The following is a 27,330-nucleotide window of genomic DNA, read 5'->3' on the forward strand; positions in this document are numbered from 1 at the left end:
ACCCAGGAGGTGGAGATTGCAGTGAGTGGATTGCGCCACTGCACTCCAGCCTGGGCAATAGAGCAAGACTCTGTCAAAAAAAAAAAAAAAAAAAAAGGCCAGGGGCAGTGGCTCAAGCCTGTAATCCCAGCATTTTGGGAGGCCAAGGCGGGTGGATCACCTGAGGTCAGGAGTTCGAGACCAGCCTGGCCAACATGGTGAAACTCCATCTCTAAACATACAAAAATTAGCCAGGCGTGGTGGTGGGCCCCTGTAATCCCAGCTACTCGGGAGGCTGAGGCAGGAGAATCGCTTGAACCTGGGAGGCAGAGGTTGCAGTGAGCCGAGATAGGGCCATTGCACTCCAGCCTGGGCAACAGAGCAAGACTCCATCTCAAAAAAAAAAGACTAGAATATATATCTTATTCTTCTTTGTAGCCCCAGCACAGGCAATACGCATAATAGGTTCTTAGCAAATGTTTAATAGGCGAGTGAAATCTGCTGTTTCAAAAAGAAGTCTGTGTGGAGGAGATGCTGACCCAAGCTTCAGCTATTATTAGGTTGTTACTTCCTACCTGGGTGGGATATGAACTAATAAGATTTATGATATCTCCTCAGGGAAAAGACTACTTTGTGTGTATCCATTCTGGAGAGACTGCTGCAAGCTATGGAACCAGTTCACGTGGCCCGGAACCTCAGGGTTGACCTGCAGAGGGGACTAATTCACCCTGATGATTCTGTAAAAATCCTCACTCTTTCCCAGGTATGAAATTTTACTAGGAACCGACATTGACCACCTGCTCTGGACCAGGTTCTGTACTGTGACAGAAAGATGAAGAAAGCATAGTATCTCTCTCTCCTTCCCTCTTCCCTTCTCCCCCTCTGCCCTGCTCCCTCTCTCCTCCTGGAAAATGTGTGGTCTATTCCAATGTGCATAGCTAACTATAACCTGGGAGATACAAGCTAATGAAAGAAGTTCCATTAAGTACCATCTAAATCATTCATTAATCAGATACTGACTGAGTTCCTTTTACATGCCAGGCATGGTGCCATATGCTGTTAGAGTTACCAAGATTAACAAAACCAGTTAGTTTCCTTCAAGGAGCTCCTAGTGTAAAGAAAAAGATTCCTATGTGTTCAAATAGCTCTCTGCCATTTTAGATTCTGTTACACTGGATGAATCAAATGCTATTGTAAAGGTCACTAAACCAACAATTAAGACAGTAACTCTTATCATCCTGGTAACCAAAGCATCCTACTATTTGAGTGAAGAGCTGCTGCTAAGGATTATCTTGTTGAAATGTTAGGAGCTACACAGTTACCCAATAGATACTGAACTACTGTTTTTCCTTTTCTGTGTTTATTCAGCAAAAAAAGCCTGTAATCCCAGCACTTTGGGAGGCCAAGGCGGGCAGATCCTGAGGTCAGGAGTTCAAGACCAACCTGGCCAACATGGTGAAACCCTGTCTCTACACAAATACAGAAATTGGCCGGGCATGATGACAGGTGCCTATAATCCCAGCTACTCGGGAAGCTGAGGTGGGAGAATCGTTTGAACCCAGGAGGCAGAGGTTGTAGTGAGCCGAAATTCATGCCACTGCACTCCAGCCTGGGCAACAAAGCGAGACTCCATCTCAAAAAAAAAAAAAAAAAAGAAAAGAAAAAGTTGGAGGAAGGGGGGAAGATATCAGTTTATTCACTGGCCATTTATATGCCAGACACTGTAGCAGGTGCTTTGCCTATTCGGTCTCATTTAATCTTTGTAACTATCTTGGAATTAAATATTGTGTTCCCATTTTACGGATAAGAAATGGGGCTAAAATTTGTGCAAGGTCAGTGTAGCTAAAAATAGAGCTGGATTTGTATTGTTTTCACTCACTGAGCTATCTTACCTCTTTACCTGCTTTCTTTTTTTCTTTCCTTTAACAGATGTTACTATGCCATATGTGTGTTTGACTGAATGAATTTAGGTCATTTTGATTTTTTAATGACTTGATATATAGCTGTGATCACTAACTCCTAAAATAACTGTGCAGTAAGGAAATTGGACCATTGTGTGTTTACTGTATGTTGCCCTACTTTAGAGGAGTGTTTCTGATTGTTTTTCTTTCAGATTGGAAGAATTGTTGAAAATTCTGATGCTGTTACTGAGATTCTAAATAATGCTGAATTACTAAAACAAATTGTTTATTGCATCGGTGGAGAGAATCTATCTGTAGCAAAAGCGGTGAGTCTACTAGAATCATTGACTTAAATGTGCAGAGACATTGGTGTCCCAAAAGATAAAGAAAGGCCTTCTGAATTGAGAGGTGAAGGTTTAGAATGGATGATTTGTGTAATGGAATTTACAACCTCATATGAATTGTATAAAATAAATGGTTGTCAAGTAAATACTAGTAAATCCCTTTCATTTTCTAGGATATAAATATCTACAGTATCCATCATAATTCTATGGGGGATACCTTGCATCTTTTCCAATTATAAATAATAGCTGAAACATAGTGCATGCTCATTGAGCAAGGTGCATTCCCTGCACTATTTTCACATCAGTTTTATGAAGTAGATAATAATATTCTGTATTTTGGGGACATAAGAGATATTTTCTTTCTTTATAAGGCCATCAAATCCCTGTCAAGAATATCACTAACCCAAGCTGGACTGGAGGCTTTATTTGAAAGCAATCTGCTGGATGATTTGAAAAGTGTAATGAAAACAAATGACATTGTTCGATACAGGGTGTATGAGGTAAGATAAAAAGCATACTTTCTCATGCTTACAAAGCAGAATGCAGTTTGGCTTATGCTGGAAAGCAAGATGGCTCACTGAGTATATAATCTGTGTTTGGTCCTGCAGTAGGTGCTGGGAATATAAGGATGCATTCCCAGGCTAGTATGTGAGACAGGCATATACAGCCCAGCTCTATGGGAGGCAAGGGCAGGAGGACCCCTTGAGGCCAGGAGTTTCAGACCAGCCTGGGCAACATAGCGAGACCCCATCTTTACAAAGATTTTAAAAATTAGTTGTGCATGGTGGTATGTACACGTCATCCCAGCTACTCAGGAGGTTGAAGTGGGAGGATCAACTGAGCCCAGAAAGTTGAAGCAGCAGTGAGCCGTGGTTGTACCACTGCACTCCAGCCTGGGCAACAGAGCAAGACCCTTTATATATATATATATATGTATATATATATTTATAGTGCAGTATAATTACTATGATACAGAAGATAATAAAACCAGACTTGAAAAAATTTGTAGTAGTAATAAGAAATGGCCCTTATTTGTACCAGCTTTGTACTAAGCCCTATGTTAAAATACTCACATATATTATCTTTAATTCTTGTAGTAAACTTTGTATATTGTTATCATTAACCTCATATTGATAGAGCAATTGATCCAAGGCCACACACTATTAATAGGGTACATATTTGAAATGGAATCCTCTACAGTCTTAATTCCCTCTTCAGAACACTTTCTTTGCATGTCATACCATATTCTGCTTTTCCTTCTGCCTCTCAGTTTCTTCTCAGCCTCCTGGCTCATTATCCTCCATTGAATCTTTAATTGTTGGAGTTCATGAAAACAGTTCCAAGCCCTGCTTTCACTGTACTCTATACTCATTCCTAGGCAATTTTACTCATCATATGATTTCCCTTCCCATCTGTGATGATGACTCAGATGTAAACTTCCAACTGAGACCTTTCTTCTGAGCTCAAACCTTCATGCTTAACTGCTTACTCATTCTTGGCCCCTTACTCATTCTAGGCCCCTCACACTCATGCTGAAATCAAATTCCTGATCTTCCTTATCCACCCTATCCCCCTAATAAAAAACAAGAGCAACAAACTGGCCCTGTCTCACAGTTTGCTTAGTTGGGCATTAGACCTTGGCTCTTTCTGAGGCCTGTTTTTCCCTGCCACATATCCATTCGGTCATCACATTGTGGCGATTTTATTTAAACCCATACATTTTTCTTCATTAGTACAGCTTCTACCACCCTAGACTAACTTACTGGTGTCACTCACCTGGGCTACTATATTTGCATCCAAACTGGTCTCCGCTCATCCATTTTTATCATCCCTAGTCTATCTTCACATGCAGTCAGAATGGTCTTTTAAAAGTCCAAATCTAGATCGCACCACTGCACTCTAGCCTGGGCGATAGAGCGAGACTGTGTCTCAAAAGAAAAAAAAAAGTCCAAATCTGATTGTGTCATTTCTCTGCTTAAAACCCTTCAGTATCGGCCGGGCGCAGTGGCTCAAGCCTGTAATCCTAGCACTTTGGGAGGCCGAGACGGGCGGATCACAAGGTCAGGAGATCGAGACCACCCTGGCTAATATGGTGAAACCCCGTCTCTACTAAAGAATACAAAAAACTAGCCGGGCGACGAGGCGGGCGCCTGTAGTCCCAGCTACTTGGGAGGCTGAGGCAGGAGAATGGCATGAACCTGGGAGGCGGAGCTTGCAGTGAGCTGAGATCCGGCCACCGCACTCCAGCCTGGGCGACAGAGCCAGACTCCGTCTCAAAAAAAAAAAACCTTCAGTATCTTCCTATACCTCTCAGTAAGACCTCAGCACATACTTGCTGAACGAGTAAGTGAATGATTGACTGACTGACTGAATACCTGAATGAGTGAATGGTTTTATAATCCGTTTGTTGTGGCTGATTGAGGCTTTTGTAACTTGATTGATGATTGCTTGGGCAGGAAAGTGCTGACACATCCAGATATAATGGAACATTTCTGTGCCAAGGTGGCTAGGCATGGTGGCTCATGCCTATAATCTCAGCACTTCAGGAGGCCAGGGTGGGCAGATCACTTGAGGCCAGGAGTTCAAGACCAGCCTGGCCAACATGGCAAAATCCCATTGCTACTAAAAATACAAAAAAATTAGCCAGGTGTGGTGGTGTGTGCCTGTAATCCCAGCTACTCGGGAGGCTGAGGCACGAGAATCGCTTGAACCCGGGAGGTAGAGGTTGCAGTGAGCTGAGATCACGCCACTATACTCCAGCCTAGGTGACAGAGCAAGACTCTGTTTCAAAAATAATAATAATCTGTGCCAAAGTAATTTTTTATGTGTTCACTGAAGTTTTTCTACTTAAAGAGACAAATAATGGATTTTTTAAAACTCATTTATAGAAAGTACCTAGTCCTATGTTTAACTTAAAATGAGATCTATCAGGCACAGGGCTGTTTTGACCTTTTTCTTTTTTCTGTTTTTTTTTTTTTTTATTTCAGCTAATTGTAGAGATTTCTTCTGTGTCACCAGAATCTTTAAACTACTGTACCACAAGTGGATTGGTAACCCAGCTCCTGAGAGAGCTGACTGGTGAGGATGTGTTGGTCAGGTGTGTTGACTGAGAGTTCTTAAAGTGAAATGTCCTCTTTTGAAGGGCTGGGAAACAACCCTGGGACGTCTGTGATTTTCTCTATTAGATACTTTGCCCAGGTTGCAATCTCATGACTAATGTGTGTCCTGAAGGAGGGACCTTTAGAAAATTGCTCAAGTTACATCATGACAACATACTGGAACTTGGCAAAGCCCTACATGACAATTCAGCTACTTTCAAGTGACTGTGTTCCCTGTCCCTAGGCCTATGTGCTCTTAAACAGTTGCAGTCACATGATAACTGCCATTTTGAATTACTAACATTTTGTCATATGCATTTATTTTGGCATTGTTAAATAGCAACAGTATAGCATGATAGAAAAAATACGGGCTAGGCCGGGTGTGGTGGCTCACGCCTATAATCCCAGCACATTGGGAGGCCGAGGCGGGCGAATCACGAGATCAGGAGTTCAAGACCAGCCTGGCCAACATTGTGAAACCCTGTCCCACTAAAAACACAAAAATTAACCGGGCATGGTGGCATGCACCTGTAGTCCCAGATACTCGGGAGGCTGAGACAGGAGAATTGCTTGAACCTGGGAGGTAGAGGTTGCACCACTATACTCCAGCCTGGGCAACAGAGCAAGACTCTGTCTCAAAAGAAAAAAGAATATGGGCTTTTCAAAATGAGGAAGACTTGGCTTGCATACCTCTCTACTATTTATTAGCTGTTCGGCCTTGGACAGGTTATTATAAGCTTTCTACATCTCAGTTTCCTCATCTCTCAGAACAGTAACTAAAAAAGATATTGTGCCGGGCACAGTGGTTTACGCCTATAATCCCAGCACTTTGGGAAGCCGAGGCGGGTGGATTACCTGAGGTCAGGAGGTCAGGACCAGCCTGGCCAATATGCTGAAACCCCGTCTCTACTAAAAAAAAATACAAAAAATTAGCCCGGCGCGGTGGCAGGGGCCGTAATCCCAGCTACTCGGAAGGCTGAGACAAGAGAATTGCTTAAACCCGGGAGGTGGAGGTTGCAGTGAGCCAAGATCACGCCATTGCACTCCAGCCTGGGCAACAAGAGCAAAACTCCGTCTCAAAAAAATAAATAAATAAAAATATATTGTAAGAATTAAGCTAATCGACCTTAGAAAGCAGTACAATGGCTGACATAGGTTCTCAAAGAAATGTTAATTCCAGTCTCTTCCACCCTTTATTCCCCAAATCCCCTTTAATATCTGCCACATGTTCCTTTGTTGATATTCCATAGTTTATTAATACCTCCTCACTGTTGAACAGTTGATTTGCTTCAAGTGTTTTGCTGTTATGGTAGCATTATAGTTATCTTTGTGTATATAGGTTTTGATTTTTCTTATCTTAAATGATTTTGATTGTCCTGTGTTCTTTAAACATGGCTGAATTTGGCCGGGCGCGGTGGCTCAAGCCTGTAATCCCAGCACTTCGGGAGGCCGAGACGGGCGGATCACGAGGTCAGGAGATCCAGACCTTCCTGGCTAACACGGTGAAACCCCGTCTCTACTAAAAAATAAAAACTAGCCGGGCGAGGTGGCGGGCGCCTGTAGTCCCAGCTACTCGGGAGGCTGAGGCAGGTGAATGGCGTGAACCTGGGAGGCGGAGCTTGCAGTGAGCGGAGATCCGGCCACTGCACTCCAGCCTGGGCGACAGAGCAAGACTCCCTCTCAAAAAAAGAAAAAAAAAAAACATGGCTGAATTTATTAAACCCATATAGTAAATCAGTCACTAGTTACATTGCTTCAGTGCATTTGAGTGTCTCAACCTAATGAGACGATTAATTTTGTTAATTATTTTTTAGCATTGTATCAAATTTTGTGACATAGGAAAAAACCCTGTAAATGGTCAGTCAAAACACTTTAGGATCAACTGCCAACTGTAAAAATAAATTTTTTAGTTATTTGCTTTGATCATGGTTGGATATGAGATGATACCAAAGAATTATTGTTAATTTCTTAATATGTGGCAGTGGCATTATAATTGTGTGAGGAAACAGCGTTTTGCAGAGATGCATACTAAAGTACGCAGGGGTAAATGGCAGGGTGACTAGGATTTGCTTTAAAATAGTTCAGCAAAAAGTAGGGAAAAGAGATGAAATAAGTAAAGCAAAATCTTTATAACCATAAAATCAGGTTATGGGTATATGGGGGGTTATTGTTTTCTCATTACTTTTGTGTATGTTTGATATCTCAAAATAAAACAAAATTTAAAAAAATATTTTAGGAAGCAGCTAGGTTATAGTGGAAACAATAGTGGACTTCAAATCAGAAGGTCTAGATTTAAGTGTAAACTCTGCCTGTAATAACAATGTGATTACAGATAAGTCACTGCAACTTTCTAGGCCTTAGGGCCTCATGTGAAAAGAGGAGCCAAGATTATTGACCTTTCAAATATGATGGGAAGAATTAAATAAGATAACCTGTATGAGAGCAATCTATAAACTATGCAAATCCTGTGCAAAATCTTGTTTTTGTCCTTCTGACATTTTAGAGCCACCTGTATAGAAATGGTGACATCACTGGCATATACTCATCATGGACGACAGTATCTTGCTCAAGAAGGAGTAATTGACCAAATTTCTAATATAATCGTTGGGGCAGATTCAGACCCTTTCTCTAGCTTCTATTTGCCAGGTAAGAAACACTGATGCCTATGGAAATGGTGGTGCATGTTTTATTTCTGAGTTATCTCTGACGGCAGGGGGTTGGGGTTGGGAGTGGACAGAGATTGTTTTCCTTAGAGCTGATTTCGTTTAGAAGAAGCTACCAAATTCAAATTCAACAGCACATTAAAAGGGTCGTCCACCCTGATCAAGTGGGATTTATCCTAGGGATGCAGGGAAGGTTCAGCATACACAAATCAATAAATAAGATATACTACATTGACAGAATAAAGATGGAAACCAAGTAATGTGGGGAAAAGCATTTGACAGATTTTAGCTTTCTTTTATAGTAAAAACTCTTAACAAATTAAGTATAGAAGAAATCTATCTCAACACAATAAAGGCCAAGTATGACAAACCCACAGCTAACATACTCAGTGAAAAGTTGAAAGCGGTCCTCTAAGATCAGGAACAAGGCCGGGCGCGGTGGCTCACGCCTGTAATCCCAACACTCTGGGAGGCCAAGGCAGGCGGATCACGAGGTCAGGAGATCGAGACCATCCTGGCTAACACAGTGAAACCCCGTGTCTACTAAAAATACAAAAAAATTAGCTGGGCATGGTGGCACACGCCTGTAGTCCCAGCTACTCAGGAGGCTGAGGCAGGAGAATCCCTTGAACCTTGGAGGTAGAGATTGCAGTGAGCCAGGATCGCTCCACTGCATTCCAGCCTGGGCAACAGAGTGAGACTCCATCTCAAAAAAAAAAAAAATCAGGAACAAGACAAAGATGTCCACAATTACCACTTCTATTCAACAAATTACAAGAGGTTATAGCCAGAGCAATTAGGCAAGATAAATAAACAAAAGGCATCCAAATCAGAAAGAAAGAAGTGAAAATGTCCCTGTTTGTAAATGATGTAGTGTTATATTAATATATAGAATAAAGATTCCACCAAAAAACTGTTAGAATGAATAAATAAATTCAGTAAAACTGCAGGATACAAAATCAGTGCATAAAAATCAGTAGCATTTCTATACACTTAACAGTGAACACTGAAAAAGTAATAAAAGATACATTCCCATTTACAATAGCATTCAAAAAAATTAAATATTTATGAATAAATTTAAGGAGGTGAAAGATCTATACAGTGAGAACTATAAAAACTGATGAAGGGCCGGGCGCGGTGGCTCAAGCCTGTAATCCCAGCACTTTGGGAGGCCGAGACGGGCGGATCACGAGGTCAGGAGATCGAGACCATCCTGGCTAACACGGTGAAACCCCATCTCTACTAAAATACAAAAAACTAGCCGGGTGAGGTGGCGGGCGCCTGTAGTCCCAGCTACTCCAGAGGCTGAGGCAGGAGAATGGCGGGAACCTGGGAGGCGGAGCTTGCAGTGAGCTGAGATCCGGCCACTGCACTCCAGCCCGGGCGACAGAGCAAGACTCCGTCTCAAAAAAAAATAAAAACTGATGAAGGAAATTGAAGAAGACACAAATAAATGGAAAGATATCCTATGTTCATGGATTAGAAGAATTAATATTATTAAAATGTTGGTGCTGCCAAAGCACCATATAGATTCAGTGCATTCCCTACCAAAATTCTTAAATTTAATGACATTTTTCACGAAAGCAGAAAAAAAATTAAAAATATGCATATTTCAGAATACATTGTTCACAATAAAGATATATGATTTTTTAATTTGTCAGTTGAAAGTTAATTTTTTTAAAAAGATACCTGTAGCCTCTTAACTGAGGTGGAATCTGTTGCTCTGGGAGCTATGTACTGTTGACTTTGATTTTCAGGAAACATCAGTGCTATTTAGAACATTAGGATATTTTTCTTTTGAATATCAACAAAAAAATAAAAATACTAGTAATGACATTTACAGTATGTTTCACAGATTAATCAAGTCTCTGAGTGGGAATCTTTATTGTAGGATCTACTCTTGCCATTCTATTCTGGGTATTGGTTAGTCTTTCTTGAACACTTCCAGAAATTGGAGACGTATGCCTTCCTTAGGTAGCCTAGCTACCTAGCTACCTGTTTCATTTATTAATGAATATATCCACTTAAAAATTTCTTCCTGGTAATGAGTCTAAACTTGCCTTCCTATAATTTGTATCCACTAGTCCTTTTTCTTTGTTCTCCCTCTTGCATATGCCAGTACTTCAATAGCTGGTCCCAGCTCCATTGACACCCTCTCTCAGGATCACACATCACAGGTCCTTCAGAATCTCCTAATGGTCTCTCTGATCTCCAAGCAACACACTACTGTAACCTTTCTACACTTTCTGGCCTGCAGTTCATTTCTATTCCTGTGAAGTTATAGGGCCCGCAGTTCATGCTGTCTTGTTCCCCTATTAAAATATATTCTTGTAAATCTCTTTAGGATTCGTGAAGTTTTTTGGAAACCTGGCTGTCATGGATAGTCCTCAACAGATCTGTGAGCGTTATCCTATCTTTGTGGAAAAAGTCTTTGAAATGACAGAAAGTCAGGACCCCACTATGACTGGTGTAGCTGTAGACACAGTTGGAATCTTGGGATCCAGTGTTGAAGGAAAACAGGTTTTACAGAAAACAGGTTAGTATGACTTGGCCCTGTTCAGGGATATCTTAATTTTTGACAGAGGTTCAATATGTAAGTTCATTTGCTGGTGGGTTAACTACATTGTAGAAACTATTTTATGGGTGGCAGTCTTGTTAACCATAACCTTGGACTCATATCTGAAAGTCTAATAATTACTATGGAAAACCTTTTTTTTTTTTTGACTTTTCACTGTTTAGGTTTCTACCAATCTATTTCAACCAAACATTGTTTCCTGTTTCCCCTCTGTGTCTTCTTTGACTAGATTTCATGGTACAGATGATGGGCTAGAATCAAAAAGGCCTGAATTCATGTCCTGGGGTTTTCTATTTCTTTCTTTCTTTTCTTTCTTTCAGATTGGGAGTGTCTCTCTGTTATACAGGCTGGCCTCAAACTCCCAGGCTCAAGCGATCCTTCTGCCTCATCCTCTTGATTGGCTGGGTCTACAGGTCCACACCATTGTGTCCAGCCCTGACTTTGCTTTTTGAACTTCATTTACTCACTTTGCTTTTCTAGGCCTCATTTTCTTCATTTATAAAAATGGCATAACAACTACTTCTCAGGGTTGTTGGGAGTATTTACAAAATTTTGGGTTTTTTTGTAATGTCAAGAAAGGAAAATAAAAGTTTGTTATACGATTTCATGTTAAGAGATACTTTTGGTGTGTTACGAGATACAGTAGCTCATGCCTGTAATCCAGCACTTTGGGAGACCAAGGTGGGTGGATTGCCTGAGCTCAGGAGTTCAAGACCAGGCTGGACAACATGGCAAAATCCTATCTCTACTCAAGAATACAAAAATTAGTCAGGCATGATACTGTGCAACTGTAGTCCCAGCTACTTGAGAGGCTGAGGCAGGAGAATCGGTTGAACCTGGCAGGTGAAGGTTGCAGTGAGCTGAGATGGTGCTACTATACTCCAGCCTGGGTGACAGAGTGAGATTCTATTTCAAAAAAAAAAAAAAGGCCAGGCAAGGTGGCTCATGCCTGTAATCCCAGCATTTTGGGAGGCCAAAGCAGGTGGATCACTTAAGGTCAGGAGTTCGAGACCAGCCTGGCCAACATGGTGAAACCCCATCTCTACTGAAATTACAAAAATCAGCTGAGCATGGTGGCGCATGCCTGCAGTCCCAGCTACTCGGGAGGCCGAGGCAGGAGAATGGCTTGAACCCAGAAGGCAAAGGTTGCAGTGAGCCAAGATCATACCACTGCACTCCAGCCTGGGTGACAGTGCGAGACTCTGTAAAAAGAAAAAAACAAAAAAAAGAAAGATACTCTTATGGAACATCCATGAGAATCAACAGCACAACAAATTATACACACAAAATAATATGCAGCCCAATTATAAAATTCTTGAGACACATATGTTGAAAATTATCTCGCCTGTAATCCCAGCACTTTAGGAGGCCAAGGCGGGAGGATCGCTTGAGCCCAGGAATTCAAGACTAGCCTTGGCAACAACAACAAAAAATTGGCCAGGTGTGGTGGCACATGCCTATAGTCCCAGCCACTCGGGAGACTGAGGTGGGAGAATCATTTGAGCCCAGGAGATGAAGGCTACCGTGAGCCTTGATCACTCCATTGCACTGCAGCCTAGGTGACAGAGTGAGACTCCATCTCAAAAAAAATTTATAAAGAGGCCGGGCGAGGTGGCTCATGCCTGTAATCCCAACACTTTGGGAGGCCAAGGCGGGTGGATCACCTGAGGTCAAGAGTTCGAGACCAGCCTGGCCAACATAGTCTCTACTAAAAATACGAAAATTAGCTGGGTGTGGTGGCAGGCACCTGTAATCCCAGCTACTCAGGAGGTTGAGGCAGGAGAATCACTTGAACCTGGGCAGTGAGCCGAGATCACGCCATTGCACTCTAGCCTGGGCGACACAGCGAGACTCTATCTCAAAAAAATAAAAATTAGAGAATAGAAAAAGAAAATAAACTGTTGTGTATCACGGCTAATATTTTTGTTGCGTATAGTTTTCTAAGTGCTTTTACTTATGACAATCTTTTTACAATCCTGTAAAGAACATACTATTGTCATTTTCATTTTCCAGATAAGGTAGGTGAAACTTAGAGGAGTTAAGAAAATTTCTAAGGTCATACAAATTAGGGCAGCTGCTACTCAAGTCCAGGTCCTTTGACTCCAGTTTTATAACTCTGCCTTATATATGCTGTGTTGCGTGTAATTGTGTGTTCTAGGCCTGTCACTGGTTCTCTGACTACATGCTTATTTTTGTATTGGTTTAGGTTGGTAGAGGTCATAGTGTATGAGAGCATACTTTAAAAAAAAAAATCTCATTTTTCACTTCAGATCCATTAGGATGGCTATTACTTTAAAAAAAAAAAAAAACCCCATAAAATAGTAAGTATTAGGATGTGGAGAAATTGTAACCTTTGTGCATTTTACATTTCCTTCATCCAACAGCTCCACTTTCAGGTATATACCAAAAAAAATTGAAAGCAGAGACTCAAACAAATGTTTGTACACTCATATTCGTAGCAGCATTTGATTCACAACAACCAAAAAAAGGTGCAAGCAACCCAATGAACAATGATAGATGAATCAATAAACAAAATGTGGTATATACATACAATGGAATATTACTCAGCCTTTAAAAAGAATGAGATTCTGGCACATGCTACAGCATGGAGGAATCTGCACCATTGATAACATTATGCTAAGTGAAGTAAGACACATAAGGACAGATATTGTACAATTCCACTTAGATGAGATACCTAAAAAAGTCCAGTTCACAGGAGGTAGAATAGTGGTTGGCAGGGGATGAGGGTAGAGAAGAAAGGGAATTATTGTTTAATGGATACAGAGTTTCAGTTTGGGTTGACGAAAAAGTTCTAGGATGGTTATGATGGTTGCACAACAATGTGAATGTACTTAATAGCGCTGAACTATACACTAAAAATGGTTAAAATGGTAAATTTTATGTTGTGTGTATTTTACCATAATAAAGAAGAATCTCACTGTTATCCTTCAAAGGAACTCGCTTTGAACGCTTGCTTATGAGAATAGGACATCAATCAAAGAACGCCCCAGTGGAGCTAAAAATTAGATGTTTGGATGCAATTTCATCTCTTCTGTACTTACCAGTAAGTAGATTGGGAAATTAATGAAGGACAGTGGGATATGTTTGGGAAAATAAATCTGTATGAATCAACATGATAAATGTGATGAAGTAAATGCCATTTTTCTCTTAATACAAGGAGATAACCCTCATTATATGACTAGTGACATTTTTAATTTAAAATGGAATCATAGAGTGTTAGAACTGAAGAGACTCTAGAGATTGCTTTATCAACCACATTCAAAGAAAACTGGGAAAGGTCTGGGCTGGATTTGAGAAAGAGTCCTCCAAACTTAGCCAATATCACACAACAAATTAATGACAGAGTGCCATTAGTACTCAGGTGTCTGGCTTCCAAATAAGTGCTTTTCTCCAGATCAGTTAATTTTGTGATGAGATTTTCCTTTTCTTTCCTGTAGTCTGAGCAGCAGACTGATGACCTTCTGAGGATGACAGAATCCTGGTTTTCTGCTTTATCTCGGGATCCACTGGAGCTCTTCCGTGGCATTAGTGGTCAACCCTTCCCTGAACTACACTGTGCTGCCTTAAAAGTGTTTACAGTAGGTATTCACTTCCATAGGTCCTTCTGGGAGCCTGCCAGTTCAACACTTGAGTACTTACAGTGAGCCAGAGCCTGTGCCATCTCTGGGGATGCACAAGTGCATGGTATAGTTTCTACCTTCTGCTACCTTAGAGACTAAGGAGGGAGATAGATGTGTAAACATATTGTTTCAGTAATACTAGGTGCTGTTTGAGGTTTGAACAGGATGCTATGGGATAACACAGTTAATTCCAGACTTTTTATCTGCCATCCTCTATTGACCTAACCCTGGTCTTCCTAATCCTTATTTCCCCCGCAGAAAATAAGACTTCTGGCACCTAATGCTCCAGTGGTACCAAACTGTTTGTGTCTCTGAACCTTTTCTGGGGTCTCTGTATCTAACACTCTTCCTTAACGTTGCTTCTTAACCTCTTACTCATTCGTCAAGGACTAACTCCGGTATGTCTTCAGCACACTTTGCCCAGATTAACAAGGTTGAGTTAAACAATGTTGGCTCTCATATGTTGCATTTATTTTTTCAGCAAACATTTGTTGAGTTTCCGTTTTTGCTCAGTGAAGGGCATACAACAGTGAAGAAAATATATAAAGACCTTCCTTTCATGTAGTTTCCTGCCTATTGAAGGAGCGAGGCAGTAAATATAATTGTATAGTTACTTACATTATTACAGCTGTGGTAAGGATTATACCTTTGTGTTCTGTTTGTTATATTATTTTGCAAATGTTTGTTTATTGACCTGTCTCACCTATTAGGTAGAGTTGGTTGACAGCAGGAAGCATATCTGATTTATCTTTGTAGCCACAGCATAGAAAGGTAGTAATCGCTTTAGTAATCTTATCAATAATGGGGTCTCAGACAGCATACATGGCCTAGACTGGGAGGGAATAAGGAGAATGGCAGGGACAAAAGAGGGAAGGCTTCCTAAGGATGCTATACAGGATCTGGGTCTTGAAGGATACAGGTATTCCTATAATCTTCAGAAACATTTCTTTTTTTTTCCTGAGATGGAGTCTCTCGCTGTGTCTCCCAGGCTGGAGTATAGTGGCATGATCTTGGCTCACTGCAAGCTCCACCTCCCAGGTTCACGCCATTCTTCTGCCTCAGCCTCCTGAGCAGCTGGGACTACAGGCACCCACCACTACGCCCGGCTAATTTCTTTTCATATTTTTAGTAGAGACGGGGTTTCACTGTGTTAGCCAGGATGGTCTTGATCTCCTGACCTCATGATCCACCCGTCTCGGCCTCCCAAAGTGCTGGGATTACAGGCGTGAGCCACCGCGCCTGACCAGAAACATTTCTTTAAGACTGCTTCACTCTTGTAAATAGTCATTGTATGAGATGGCCATTTTGGCTCCTGCTTAGTATTTTCATTATTGGTTTATTTTGGTTTTGCTCTTCTACCTTATCCTGTGCTTAGTTGGTTCCATTGTAGAAATAATTTTCTATTTTCTGGTTGGGATAACTATTTTTATTTCTGCCTACCTTCATGCTTGGTTGTGAGGCAGGCCAAAGTTTCTCAAACATTCGTCTTAGGAATCCTATTAAAATGTAGATTCTAATTCAGGAGTTGTGGGGCAGAGTCCAGGATCCTGAATGTCTAACAAGCTCGCAGGTGATGGTGATGCTACTTGTCTGTGGAACACATTTTGAGAGGAAAAAACTAGACCATAAACTTGTTACATCCTTTTCATTAAAATGTAATAGGTTTTGAAAACTTAAGCTTAAAATTTGAAAAGATTTAGAAGTAGAATTTTAAAAGGTTTACCTATGTCATTTCCTATTCTTTGTGAACACTGTTAATGTTTATTTTTTATTACTATATACCATAATTTACTTAACCATTCTCCCATTATTAGATATTTATATTATAACTTTCACACTATTATGAACATTTTTGTATACAAAGATTTTTTGTATTTAAGATTATTAAGTTAGATTCTCAGGAAGGAATTTACTTAGACAAAAGGTAACGTTTTTAAAGTTCATGTTGCCAGCTTTCTTTGTAAATATTGTGACATCTCACTAACAAACTTAACTCTGACTCAGGGGAATTGTATTCTTTCTGCCTTCCATTTCAGGCCATTGCAAACCAACCCTGGGCTCAGAAACTTATGTTTAACAGTCCAGGTTTTGTAGAATATGTGGTGGACCGCTCTGTGGAGCATGACAAAGCTTCAAAGGATGCCAAATATGAACTAGTGAAAGCACTTGCCAATTCCAAGACAATTGCAGAAATCTTTGGGAACCCAAATTATTTGAGGCTCAGAACTTACCTGAGTGAAGGTCCATACTATGTGAAACCTGTTTCCACGACAGCAGTAGAAGGAGCCGAATGATTTCTTCTGGAGTCTCATGTAGAGGACCACGCTTTGACCAAAACTTCTCCTAAGGCATTTGACTCCATCTATATTTCACAAAAGAGACTTCCATCCCCCAAGAATTATCATGGATTGTCTGATGTTACTTTGTTACCAACATTGTTATGTTTCTACATTGAAATGCAAAGTGGAACTAGGAGTTTGGAATGCATTAAGAGCAGGCAAGCTTGGTCATAATCCAGTGTTTTTCAGATTCCTTTCACTGCCTTAATCTTTGCAACAAGATGGAAGTTTTTTTCTTCCCTCGAAATTTTTCATGGACATACAGATCTTTTTTTTTTTTTGTTTTTGCAGCAGAGTCTTGCTCTGTCACCCAGGGCTGGAGTGCAGTGGCGCAATCTCGGCTCACGCGCAAGCTCTGACCCCCGGCGTTCATGCCATTCTCCTGCCTCAGCCTGCCCGTGTAGCCTGGGACTACAGGCGCCCCACTGCCACCCGGCTAATTTTTATATTTTTTTAGTAGAGACGGGGTTTTCACCGTGTAGCCAGGATGGTCTCGATACTCCGTGCTTAGCCAGGATGGTCTCGATCTCCCGACCTCGCTGATCCGCCGTCTTGCGGCTCCCAAAGTGCTGGGTATTACAGGGGCTGACCACCGCGGCCCGCGCCCATACAATCTTATTTAAAGCCTGCTTCAGGGCTGGGCACAGCTGGCACACGCCTGCTAATCCAGCCACTTTTTTTGCCAAGGTGGGACAATCACTTTGAGTCTTAGGAGCTTCAAGACCATTCCTGGCCAATATGGCCAAACGTCTCTACTAAAAATATAAAAATTAGCAATGATGGTGCACACCGTATGATCTCAGCTACTCGGGAGGCTGAGGGCCATAGAATCACTTAGAGCCTGGAAGGCAGAGCGTTGCCAGTGAGCTGAGATCTTGCACTGCACACCAGGCCTGGCCAACACAGCAAGACTCTGTCTCAAAAATAAGCTTAAATAAAACAAAACCTGCCACCAAATTATTCTGGATTTCTCTTCACTATCTCTTTTGTCTTTGCGCTCCTTTTTCCGTTTTCTGATTCCACTTTCAAAGTCTCGCATATTATCTTTGAAAAATAAGTAGTATGGAATATTAATTATATTCCCTATACTCAGAATCCTTTTTATGAGCCTCTTTTTGTTGTTATATTATTCCTTTGAAAAAATTGAACTTAAAAATCTCTAAAAAATGTTTTATGATGGGGTTTACGTAATTTTTTTGCCTGGCCATTACCCAATGAATTTTACCTTGTTGTGGTTAGGAAAAGTGATAACATGCTAACCAGAAGGATTCCTAAACTGTCATTTCATTTATTGGTAGGTCATGATTGTTGAGGGTTTTGCTTTGGATTTTTCATACCTATAAAGTCAATCTTGAGTCGATCAGAGAAAAAGAAACTTACTCCTAATACACAGAGCCAGAACAGAAGGGACATTTGCATAAATCAGGATACCATCTCATTAATTTACAAAGGATAATCTTTCTTTTCATTGACAACACCTACACCCACCTGTTTTCCAGTGTTTTTCTCTCTAAACAGCAAAGCCAAAGCACTCTGCACACCAGATCACCTGTTCAGAGGTTTATGCACGAGCATATTTCTTTTTTTTTTGTTTTTTTTTGTTTTTTTTTTGTTTTTTTGAGACGGAGTCTCGCTCTGCCGCCCAGGCTGGAGTGCAGTGGCCGGATCTCAGCTCACTGCAAGCTCCGCCTCCCGGGTTTACGCCATTCTCCTGCCTCAGCCTCCCGAGTAGCTGGGACTACAGGCGCCTGCCACCTCGCCCGGCTAGCTTTTGTATTTTTTAGTAGAGACGGGGTTTCACCGTGTTAGGCAGGATGCTCTCGATCTCCTGACCTCGTGATCCACCTGTCTCGGCCTCCCGAAGTGCTGGGATTACAGGCTTGAGCCACCGCGCCCGGCCGCACGAGCATATTTCTTTTAGGCCATGGTGAAGCTGATAAACCACCCCTGCTTTGTAACAAAATTATTTCAAAGTGACTGGAATTATCTAGTCCCCAGATTGATCATCTCCCCTGGCAACGTGACTCTCTTTTTTCTGTGTGTTTCCGTGCTGACCAGTCCCCTACTGTTAATATCACTACTAATTAGGCTACAGCCAGGTCTTTCCTGGCCTGAGAAATATTCTCTTAAAATGACCTTTGTTTTAATTTCATTTGTGATGTTGACTTTTTTTTCAATGTGGTACAATATATACAATAAAATTTGTCATAACTATTTTAAGTGTACAGTTCAGTATATTAAATATGTTCATAATGTTGTACAACCATTACCACCATCCATCTTAAGAATTATTTTCATCTTATACAATTGAAACTATTCATTAAACAATAACTGTCTATTCCCTCTTTTCTACAACCTCTGGCAACCACTATTCTTCTTTATGACATTGATTTTATTCACTTAACATCAGAGTTTGGGGGGATGCCCTCCTATGTGTGGCCTACACATTCTCATTTTTTTTAGATTGAATAAAATACGGAAATCATTTTCATTTCATAAGTAAACACCTGTTGACTGCCAATTATGTTATTGGCATTGGGGAAAGTGCTAGACATTGGCCTAAGTGCCAAGTGCATCTCATTTAACTTTTACATCCCTGTTTCACAGATGAGGAAACCAAGACTTTCAGTAGCTTATCTGAAAGTCACACAAGAAGAAAGTGTCTTATAGTGGAAGAAAATAGGTCAATAGAAAGAGAGTATAAGAAGTACAATAATAGAGGAAAACAGAAAACATGTCCCCAGACTTTAGGAAATGTTTTCCAGGGAAGGAAACACCTGCATCTTGAAGAACTTGTAGGAACCAGTCAAGTGAAGAACACAGTGGAGTCGCAAAGCAAGACAGCAGGTACACATGAAAATGAGAACATGTTTGAGAAACTACAAGTAATTCAATATGACTAACGCCTAGGATTTAAAGGGAAATTTTTGCAAAATTCTTTATTACTAATAATAGCTACCATTTCTTAGCATTGATTTTATGTTAGGCACTTGGCATGCATTTTCTCACTTTATCATAGCCATAAAAGTTAAGTATCATTTCACAGACAAAGGCACTAAAACTGGGAAATTAAGTACTTTGTACAGGTCACAAAGCTAGAACATTAATCTGATTTTCTGAGGGTTAATGGTACTCCCCTTTTGTCACTTGGTTATATTTGAAGGTAATAGTAGCTAACAGTTACTGAGTTTTTAATGTGTCCCAAGCATTTGCTAAGACGTTTTCATGTATTAACTCACGTGGCCATCCTCACAGTTCCAGGAGTTATATAACAAAACCAAGGCACAACAAAATTCAGGAACTTGGGTGAGATCACATAGCAAATAAGAGGAGTCAACATTTCAACCTAGGCTGTTTAATACAGAACATACGTTCCTGAATACTGCCTGTTCCTCTTAGTGAACATTTACTATGGACCAAATCCATTGACAAACACGACATATGTAGACCATCAAACCACACAAAGATTGAGTTTGTACATAAAACAGGCTCAGGATGACTTAGTAACGTATCAAAAAATCTGGTCTAATAAGGGCCATGGCAGGGACTTAAACTTAAAATCTCAAGAGCCCCAAGATGGGAACTACTGATCTAATCATTACACAAGAGAAATCAGAAAGTGTGTGTTGTGGGTTGAATAGTGTTCCCCAAAAATACGTTTTCAAGTTCAGGTACCCCCAGGACCTGTGAACATGATCATATTCCTCAATGGGGAGGAAGCCAGGCGCAGTGGCTCCCACCTGTAATCCCAGCACTTTGGGAGGCCGAGGCAGGTATATCACCTGAGGACAGGAGTTCAAGACCAGCCTGGCCAACATGGTGAAACCCCACCTCTACTAAACATAGAAAAATTAGCTGGGCATGGTGGCACATGCCTGTAGTCCCAGATATTCAGGAGGCTGAGGCAGGAGAATCGCTTGAACCCGGGAGGTGGAGGTTGCAGTGATCTAAGATCACGCCACTGTACCCCAGCCTGGGTGACAGAGCGAGACTCTGTCTCTAAATAAATAAATAAATAAATGGAGAGGTGGTGGGCATCTTTGCTGATGGAATCAAGTTAAGATGATGACATTAGGGCGGGCCCTAATCCAGTGACTAGTGTCCTTGTAAGAGGGAAATTTGGACACAGACACACAGAGGTGTGAAGATGGTGTGGTTACTGACACACAGCAGTCCACGTAAAGGTGAAGGTAGAGGTTGAAATGACACGTTTGCAAGCCACAGAACGTCAAGGATTGCTGGCAACCAGCAGAAGCTATGAGAAACAAGGATACTCCCCAACTGGCTTCAGAGAGAACAGGGCACTGACACCTTGATTTCAGCCTTCTAGCCTCAAAAACATGAGAGTCACCCAGTTTGTGATACTTTATTATAGTATCCCTAGGAAATGAATATAGGGTATATTTCATGACATGAAATGTGAATTTGTTGCACCCCATCTGTGAAATACTGCCTAAGTAGAACTTGACAAAAGTTAGACATCCAGCTCTTTACGCTAGTGAAGTTTTAAGCTAATATAAACTAGGGGGCTAATAGTTTTAAGTTACTTGCAGTTCTACCACCCAGATTACTAAAATGTTTCTTGCTTGCAGATAAGAAACTATTTTTTTTTTTTTTTTGAGGGAGAGTGTTGCTCTGTCACCCAGGTTGGGGTACAGTGGTACGATCTTGGCTCACTACAACCTCTGCCTCCGGGGTTCAAGCGATTTTTGTGTCTCAGCCTCGTGACTGGGATTACAGACGTGCACCACCATGCCCGGCTAATTTTTGTATTTTTAGTAGAGACGGGGTTTCACCATGTTGGCCAGGCTGGTCTCGAACACCCAACCTCAGGTGATATGTCTGCCTCAGCCTCCTAAAGTGCTGGGATTACAGGAGTGAGCTACCACACCCGGCCAAGAATAACATCTTATTACAAAAATTCCCCTATTTAAGGTTTTCCTTTTAATTCTGAGCATTCACCACCATCACTGAGTCATGACAGTACCATGGAATGATTTTTAAAAGTCCACTAATTATAAACCAAAATAAGACTTGGTTACATTTTTCTTGGTTGTAGATATGTAAACATCACACACACACACATGCTTTTTTTCCACAATGTACTCTGTGTATAAGGCCCTTTCTTCCCTTGGTCAGTCCCTGTCATGTGAATCTGATGGAAGAAAGTCTACAGGGAGTATCCCTGGCAGACTGACCAACCCAGGTATATGTATGTGGAATGATTAGGTTATCCTCAAACAGGTATCAAATATTTGAATCTACTTCACCAGGGCAATAAGTTAGGCACAGAAGGTAGTTTGGACCTTTGGGATGCACCTGTGGATTTTAGAGCCTTGTTGTGGCTGGCAGAGTCAGAGGATGTTGGGAGCCTTTTTCTCTGGTCGAAGGGTGGGATCCTGCTGCCTGGTCACTCCAGTGTAGTGTAGGTGCCACGAGTGCTGAGGGCTAGGATGCCACTGCCCACCTATATCATACCAGGTACCAAGGGCATCTGACGGTAACAGATGTGAGGAGCTGGGAGGCAGGGGCAGAGGACAGAGAAATATATGACTGATTCTTCGTGGAGGCGGGTGGGAAAAGCAAATAGGAGCTGATATTATCAGGGTGTCTTTCATTCAAGTTCTGCTAGTTCTTCAACCTCACTGAGCTTCAGAGAACAGCAGAGATGGCCCCCAGCGAGGACAGTGGTGGTGTCCCTTCCATGGCCCAGCTAGGAGTCACCAATCTTCTGAAGAGGAAGCCCCCAGGCAGCATGTGTATCACCAAATTCATTGAAGAAGCACAGCCATGAGAGGCAGATTGGAGCTGGGGATGTAGATGGCTTCCAGGTGGACACAAGAGGAGGAAGAGTGACCATATGTTCATGGACACCCAGATGTTAGGAGGTCTAGGCCCCATGTAGAACCAGTTCTGGAGCTGAGGGTTCAGTTGGAATATACACTAGTGAGAGCCTGCTGCCCGTAAGTTGCTCAGCCTCTCCTGAGAGCATCGTCTGACAGAATGACCAACCTTGGTCTATGTGTGTAGAATAATTAGATTATCCCCAAGCAGGTATCAGATACTTGAATGTACTACAGATTTCTGGGTATGGTATACTTTATCCTCCTCCGCAGGCGTCCCCAGAGGTTCGGAAAGTTTTATATAGGATGCTTGATTAGTCCTTTCTGATATTTGTAAACATTTCCCAATAAAGCTGCATATTCATTTGTCCTTTAATAAAGCATTATCGAAATATAATGACATATAGGGAAAGGCTGTTTGTGCTCTATAGGCTTGTGAAAAGGTGCTAGAATCAAATGCTTGAAAATAAATTGAAACATCAGAGACACCCCATCATCCACGTGTGACATGGGCATCTGAACCTAATGTGGAAGCATATAAACATATTCTCTAGCCCTAAAGAAAAAAAAAAAAAGAGAGAGAGACCATGAAGAGAATATCTTGAAAGAGCCTGAGAGGGGATATCACCAAGATAGCAAGATAGGAGTTACCAACCTTCAGCCTTCCACAAAAAAACAAAACACAAAAACAAACAAATATAGACAGCTGTTTACAAACCAAACTAGCCCAGAAAGATCTCAAGGTTCATTAAAGAATCTGCAGCAAACCAACCTGGGCAACATAACAAGACCCTGTAGTAAAAAAAACATGTTGGGGCCAGGCGCGGTGGCTCACGCCTGTAATCCCAGTGCTTTGGGAGACCGAGGCAGGTGGATCACGAGGTCAGGAGATCAAGAGCATCCTGGCTAACATGGTGAAACCCCGTCTCTACTAAAAAAAATACAACAAATTCGCCGGGCGTGGTGGTGGGCACCTGTAGTCCCAGCTACTCGGGAGGCTGAGGCAGGAGAATGGTGTGAACCCAGGAGATTGAGTTGCAGTGAACCGAGATTGCACCACTGCACTCCAGCCTGGATGACAGAGTGAGACTCTGACTCAAAAAAAAAAAAAAAAAAAAGGTTAATTAGCCTGGCATGGTGACACACACCTATGGTCCCAGCTACTTAGAAGGCTGAGGCAGGAGGATTGCTTGAGCCCTGCAGGTTGAAGCTACAGTGAGCCATGATCATGCACTGCACTCCAGCCTGGGTGACAGACGGAGACCCTGTCTCAAAAAAAAACAAAAACAAAAACAAAAAAGTCAGCAACGCAATGAAACAAAAAATACAGAGAATATAGGAAGGATTGCTAATAAGATTGGCATAGCTGAGGATTGGCATCACTCATTGCACCCCACTCAGCAAGTGCCCTTGCCACCTCTACATAGGGGACGGTCTTTCCATAGTGAAACTAGCCTATAAATTCTGGAGGAGGTGACTGTTCCATCTCATGTGCAGACATTATCATAAAAGCAACAAGAAACATGACAAAACAAGGAGACATACATCAACCAAAGAACACAATTGTCTCCCAGTAGCTGACCCCAAAGAAACAAAGGTAACAAACTACCTGACAAAGAATTCAAAATATTTATCTTAAGAAAGCTCAGCAAACTTCAAGAAGATGTAGATAAACAATTCATTAAATTGGGGGGAAGTGATCAAAATAAGAAATTTGACAGAGACTGAAATTATTTTTTAAAAACCAGAAAATTGGGAACTGCAATAAGTGTCCAGGAAATGCAAAATAAAGCCACAATGAAATATCATCTCACCCCAGTTATAATGGGTATTATCACAAAAACAAAAAATAATAAATGCTAGCAAGGATGCAGAAAAAAAGGGAATGCACTATCACAGGAAGGAAATTAGTGTAGCCATTATGGAAAACAGTTTGAAAGGTTCTGAAAAAAGCTAAAAACAGAACTACCATATGATCCAGCAATCCCGCTGTTGGGTATTTATCCAAAGAAAAGAAATCAGTGTATCAAAAGGATACCTGTATCCTCATGTATACTGCAGCACTATTCACAATAGCTAACATATGGAATAAACCTAAATGTCCATTAACAGATGAATGGAAAAGGAAAATGTGATATATATACACAGTGAAATACCATTCAGCCATAAAAAGGATAAAAATCTTTGTCATTTTCAGCAACATGGATAAGCCTGGAGGACATTATGGTAAGTGAAGTAACTTAGGCACAGAAAGATAAAAACCACATGTTCTCATTCATTTGTGGGAAGGAGCACAAAATTGAGCTTATAGAAATATAAGAATTATAAGCTGGGTGCAGTGGCTCATGCCTGTAATCCAAGAAGTTTGGGAGGCCAAGGCAGGTGGATCAGCTGAGGTCAGGAGTTCAAGACCAGCCTGGGCAACATGGTGAAACCCCGTCTCTATAAAAATACAAAAGTTAGCCAGGCGTGATGGCAGGTGCCTGTAATCCCACCTACTCAGGAGGCTTAGGGCAGAAGAATTGCTTGAACCCAGGAGGCGGAGGTTGCAGTGAGTCGAGATCATGCCACTGCACTCCAGCCTGGGCGACAGAGCAAGACTCTGTCTCAAAAAAAAAAAAAAAAATTGAATTGTAAAAGAATTATGGTTATTAAAGGCTGAGAAGCAAGGATATAGAGAGGTTGGTTAACAGACACAAAATTACAACTAGACAGGAGGAATAAGTTATAGTGTTCTATAGCACTCTAGGGTGAATATGACTGACAATAATTTACTGTATATGTTCAAAATCTAGAAGAGAGAATTTTGAACGCTCCCAACACAAAGAAATGACAAATTTTTGAGGTGATAGATATGCAAACGAATCTCATTTGCTCATTATGCATTGTATACATGCATCAAAATACCATTCTTTATCCCGTAAATATGTATAATTATTACATGTCAGTTAAAAATAGGGGAAAATTACCTTTTGTGTATGATAGATAAGTATCCACATGAAAATAATGGCAAAAATATATATGATACTTACTATGAGTTCTAACTGCTGAACATATTTTAACTCATTGAACTCCCTTAAGAACCCTATGAGCTAGATATTTTTATCCCATTTCACAGTTGAGGCAATGACTGCACAGAGAAGTTAAGAAAACTGCCCAAGGTTATACGGCTGGGCAGAGCTGGGCTTTGAATCTAAGCAGTCCGACTACAGAGTCCGTGTTCTTAACCATGATTCTGTATAGTCTCAATATAATAAATATATTTAGTTGGATAAAAAGATTCTGGAATTGAAAAAATACAATGAATGCAATGAAAAATGCAATAGATGCCAGGTACAGTGGCTCATACCTCTAATCCCAGCACTTGGGGAGGCCGAGGCAGGAGGATCGCTTAAGTCCAGGAGTTTGAGACCAGCCTGGGCAATGTAGTGAGATCTCATCTGTACAAAAAATAACGAAAAATCAGCCAGGCATGGTGGTACACACCTGTTGTTCCAGCTAACAGAGAGACAGAGGCAGGACTTTTTGAGCCCAAGAGCTCAAGGCTGTAGTGTGCCACTGCACTCTATCCTGGGTGACACAGCAAGACTCTGTCTCAAACAAACAAACAAACAAAAAAAAGAAAAAGTCATCCAATGAAGGAAAGGAATGTAGGAAAGCATTCAATTATCCCAGTTCCTTTCAAACACGTGAACAGATTCAAAATGGAGAAAGATCCTGTAAGCATAAAAAATGTGGCCTTTCCAGTTACTGTCAGATACACGAAATAACTCAAACTGCATAGAAAACCTGTTCATTGTAAGGAATAAGGAAAGCATTCAGATATATCAAGTGCCTTAAAAAAACATGAAAGGATTCACACTTGAGAAAAATCCTATGAATATAAAAAAATGATAAAATCTTTTGTTCCAGTTTCTTTCAAAAACATGAAAGAACTTATACTGTAGGCAGGGCACAGTGGCTCACACCTGTAATCCCAGCACTTTGGGAGGCCAAGGCAGGTGGCTGAACAGATAGGTGAGATTCTTCTCCTCTATAAGGTCAGCCTCACAAGACTGGAAGAGTTATTTGTCTTATCTAATGCACAGAAACCAACACAGAGAGTCAAGGGAAATGAAGAAACAGGAAAATACATTACAAATAGAAAAGCAAGATAATTCTACAGAAACTAACCCAAGCAAATGGGAGATATTGTTTGACCTGATAGCAATTCAAAATAATGGTGATAGGCTGTGAGTAGTGGCTCATGCCTGTAATCCCAGCACTTTGGGAAGCTGAGGTGAGTGGATGACTAGAGGTTAGGAGTTTGAGACCAGCCTGGCCAACATGGTGAAACCCCATCTCTACCAAAAATTTAAAAAATTTAAAAAAATAGCCAGGTGTGGTGGCACGTACCTGTAGTCCCAGCTATTTGGGAGGCCGAGGCACAAGAATCATTGAAACTGGGAGGTGGAGGCTGTAGTGAGCCAAGATCACACCACTGCACTCCAGCCTGGGCAAGAGAGTGGACTCTGTCTCAAAAAAAAACCTAAAATAATAATAAAGGTAATAAAGATGCTCACCAAAGTCAAGAGATCAATATAAGAACAAACTGGGAATTTCAACAAAAAGAGACAAAGTATTAAAAAGTACCAAACAGTGCCAGGTGCGGTGGCTCACGCCTGTAATCCCAGCACTTTGGGAGGCCGAGGTGGGCAGATCACGAGGTCAAGAGATCGAGACCATCCTGGCTAACCCAATGAAACCCCATCTCTACTAAAAACGCAAAAAATTAGCCGGGCATGGTGGTGGGCACCTGTAGACCCAGCTACTTGGGAGGCTGAGGCAGGAGAATGGCATGTAAAGGGGAGGCAGAGTTTGCGGTGAGCAAAGATTGTGCCATTGCACTCCAGCCTGGGCGAAAGAGCGAGACTCCATCTCAAAAAAAAAAAAAAAAAAAAAAAGAAC

At 41.3% G+C, this 27,330-nt stretch overlaps 1 protein-coding gene across 1 annotated transcript in view; it reads left to right on the forward strand.

Annotated features, from left to right (window-relative positions):
- The window catches only part of PSMD5 (proteasome 26S subunit, non-ATPase 5), a 26,417-nt gene extending 9,596 nt beyond the window's left edge, over positions 1 to 16,821 (forward strand). Inside the window, exons 2-10 of the mRNA XM_017884226.1 lie at positions 598 to 742; positions 2,093 to 2,206; positions 2,596 to 2,724; positions 5,212 to 5,321; positions 7,826 to 7,968; positions 10,330 to 10,521; positions 13,515 to 13,624; positions 14,019 to 14,159; positions 16,238 to 16,821. Coding sequence (XP_017739715.1) covers positions 598 to 742; positions 2,093 to 2,206; positions 2,596 to 2,724; positions 5,212 to 5,321; positions 7,826 to 7,968; positions 10,330 to 10,521; positions 13,515 to 13,624; positions 14,019 to 14,159; positions 16,238 to 16,495 — 1,342 coding nt within the window. The 3' untranslated portion in view covers positions 16,496 to 16,821. The remainder of the gene's footprint in view (positions 1 to 597; positions 743 to 2,092; positions 2,207 to 2,595; positions 2,725 to 5,211; positions 5,322 to 7,825; positions 7,969 to 10,329; positions 10,522 to 13,514; positions 13,625 to 14,018; positions 14,160 to 16,237) is intronic.
- Positions 16,822 to 27,330: the final 10,509 nt, after the last annotated feature.

The sequence above is a fragment of the Rhinopithecus bieti genome, unplaced genomic scaffold (assembly GCF_001698545.2).
Source record: "Rhinopithecus bieti isolate Rb0 unplaced genomic scaffold, ASM169854v2 scaffold_13710, whole genome shotgun sequence".
NCBI classification, from domain to species: Eukaryota; Metazoa; Chordata; class Mammalia; order Primates; family Cercopithecidae; genus Rhinopithecus; species Rhinopithecus bieti.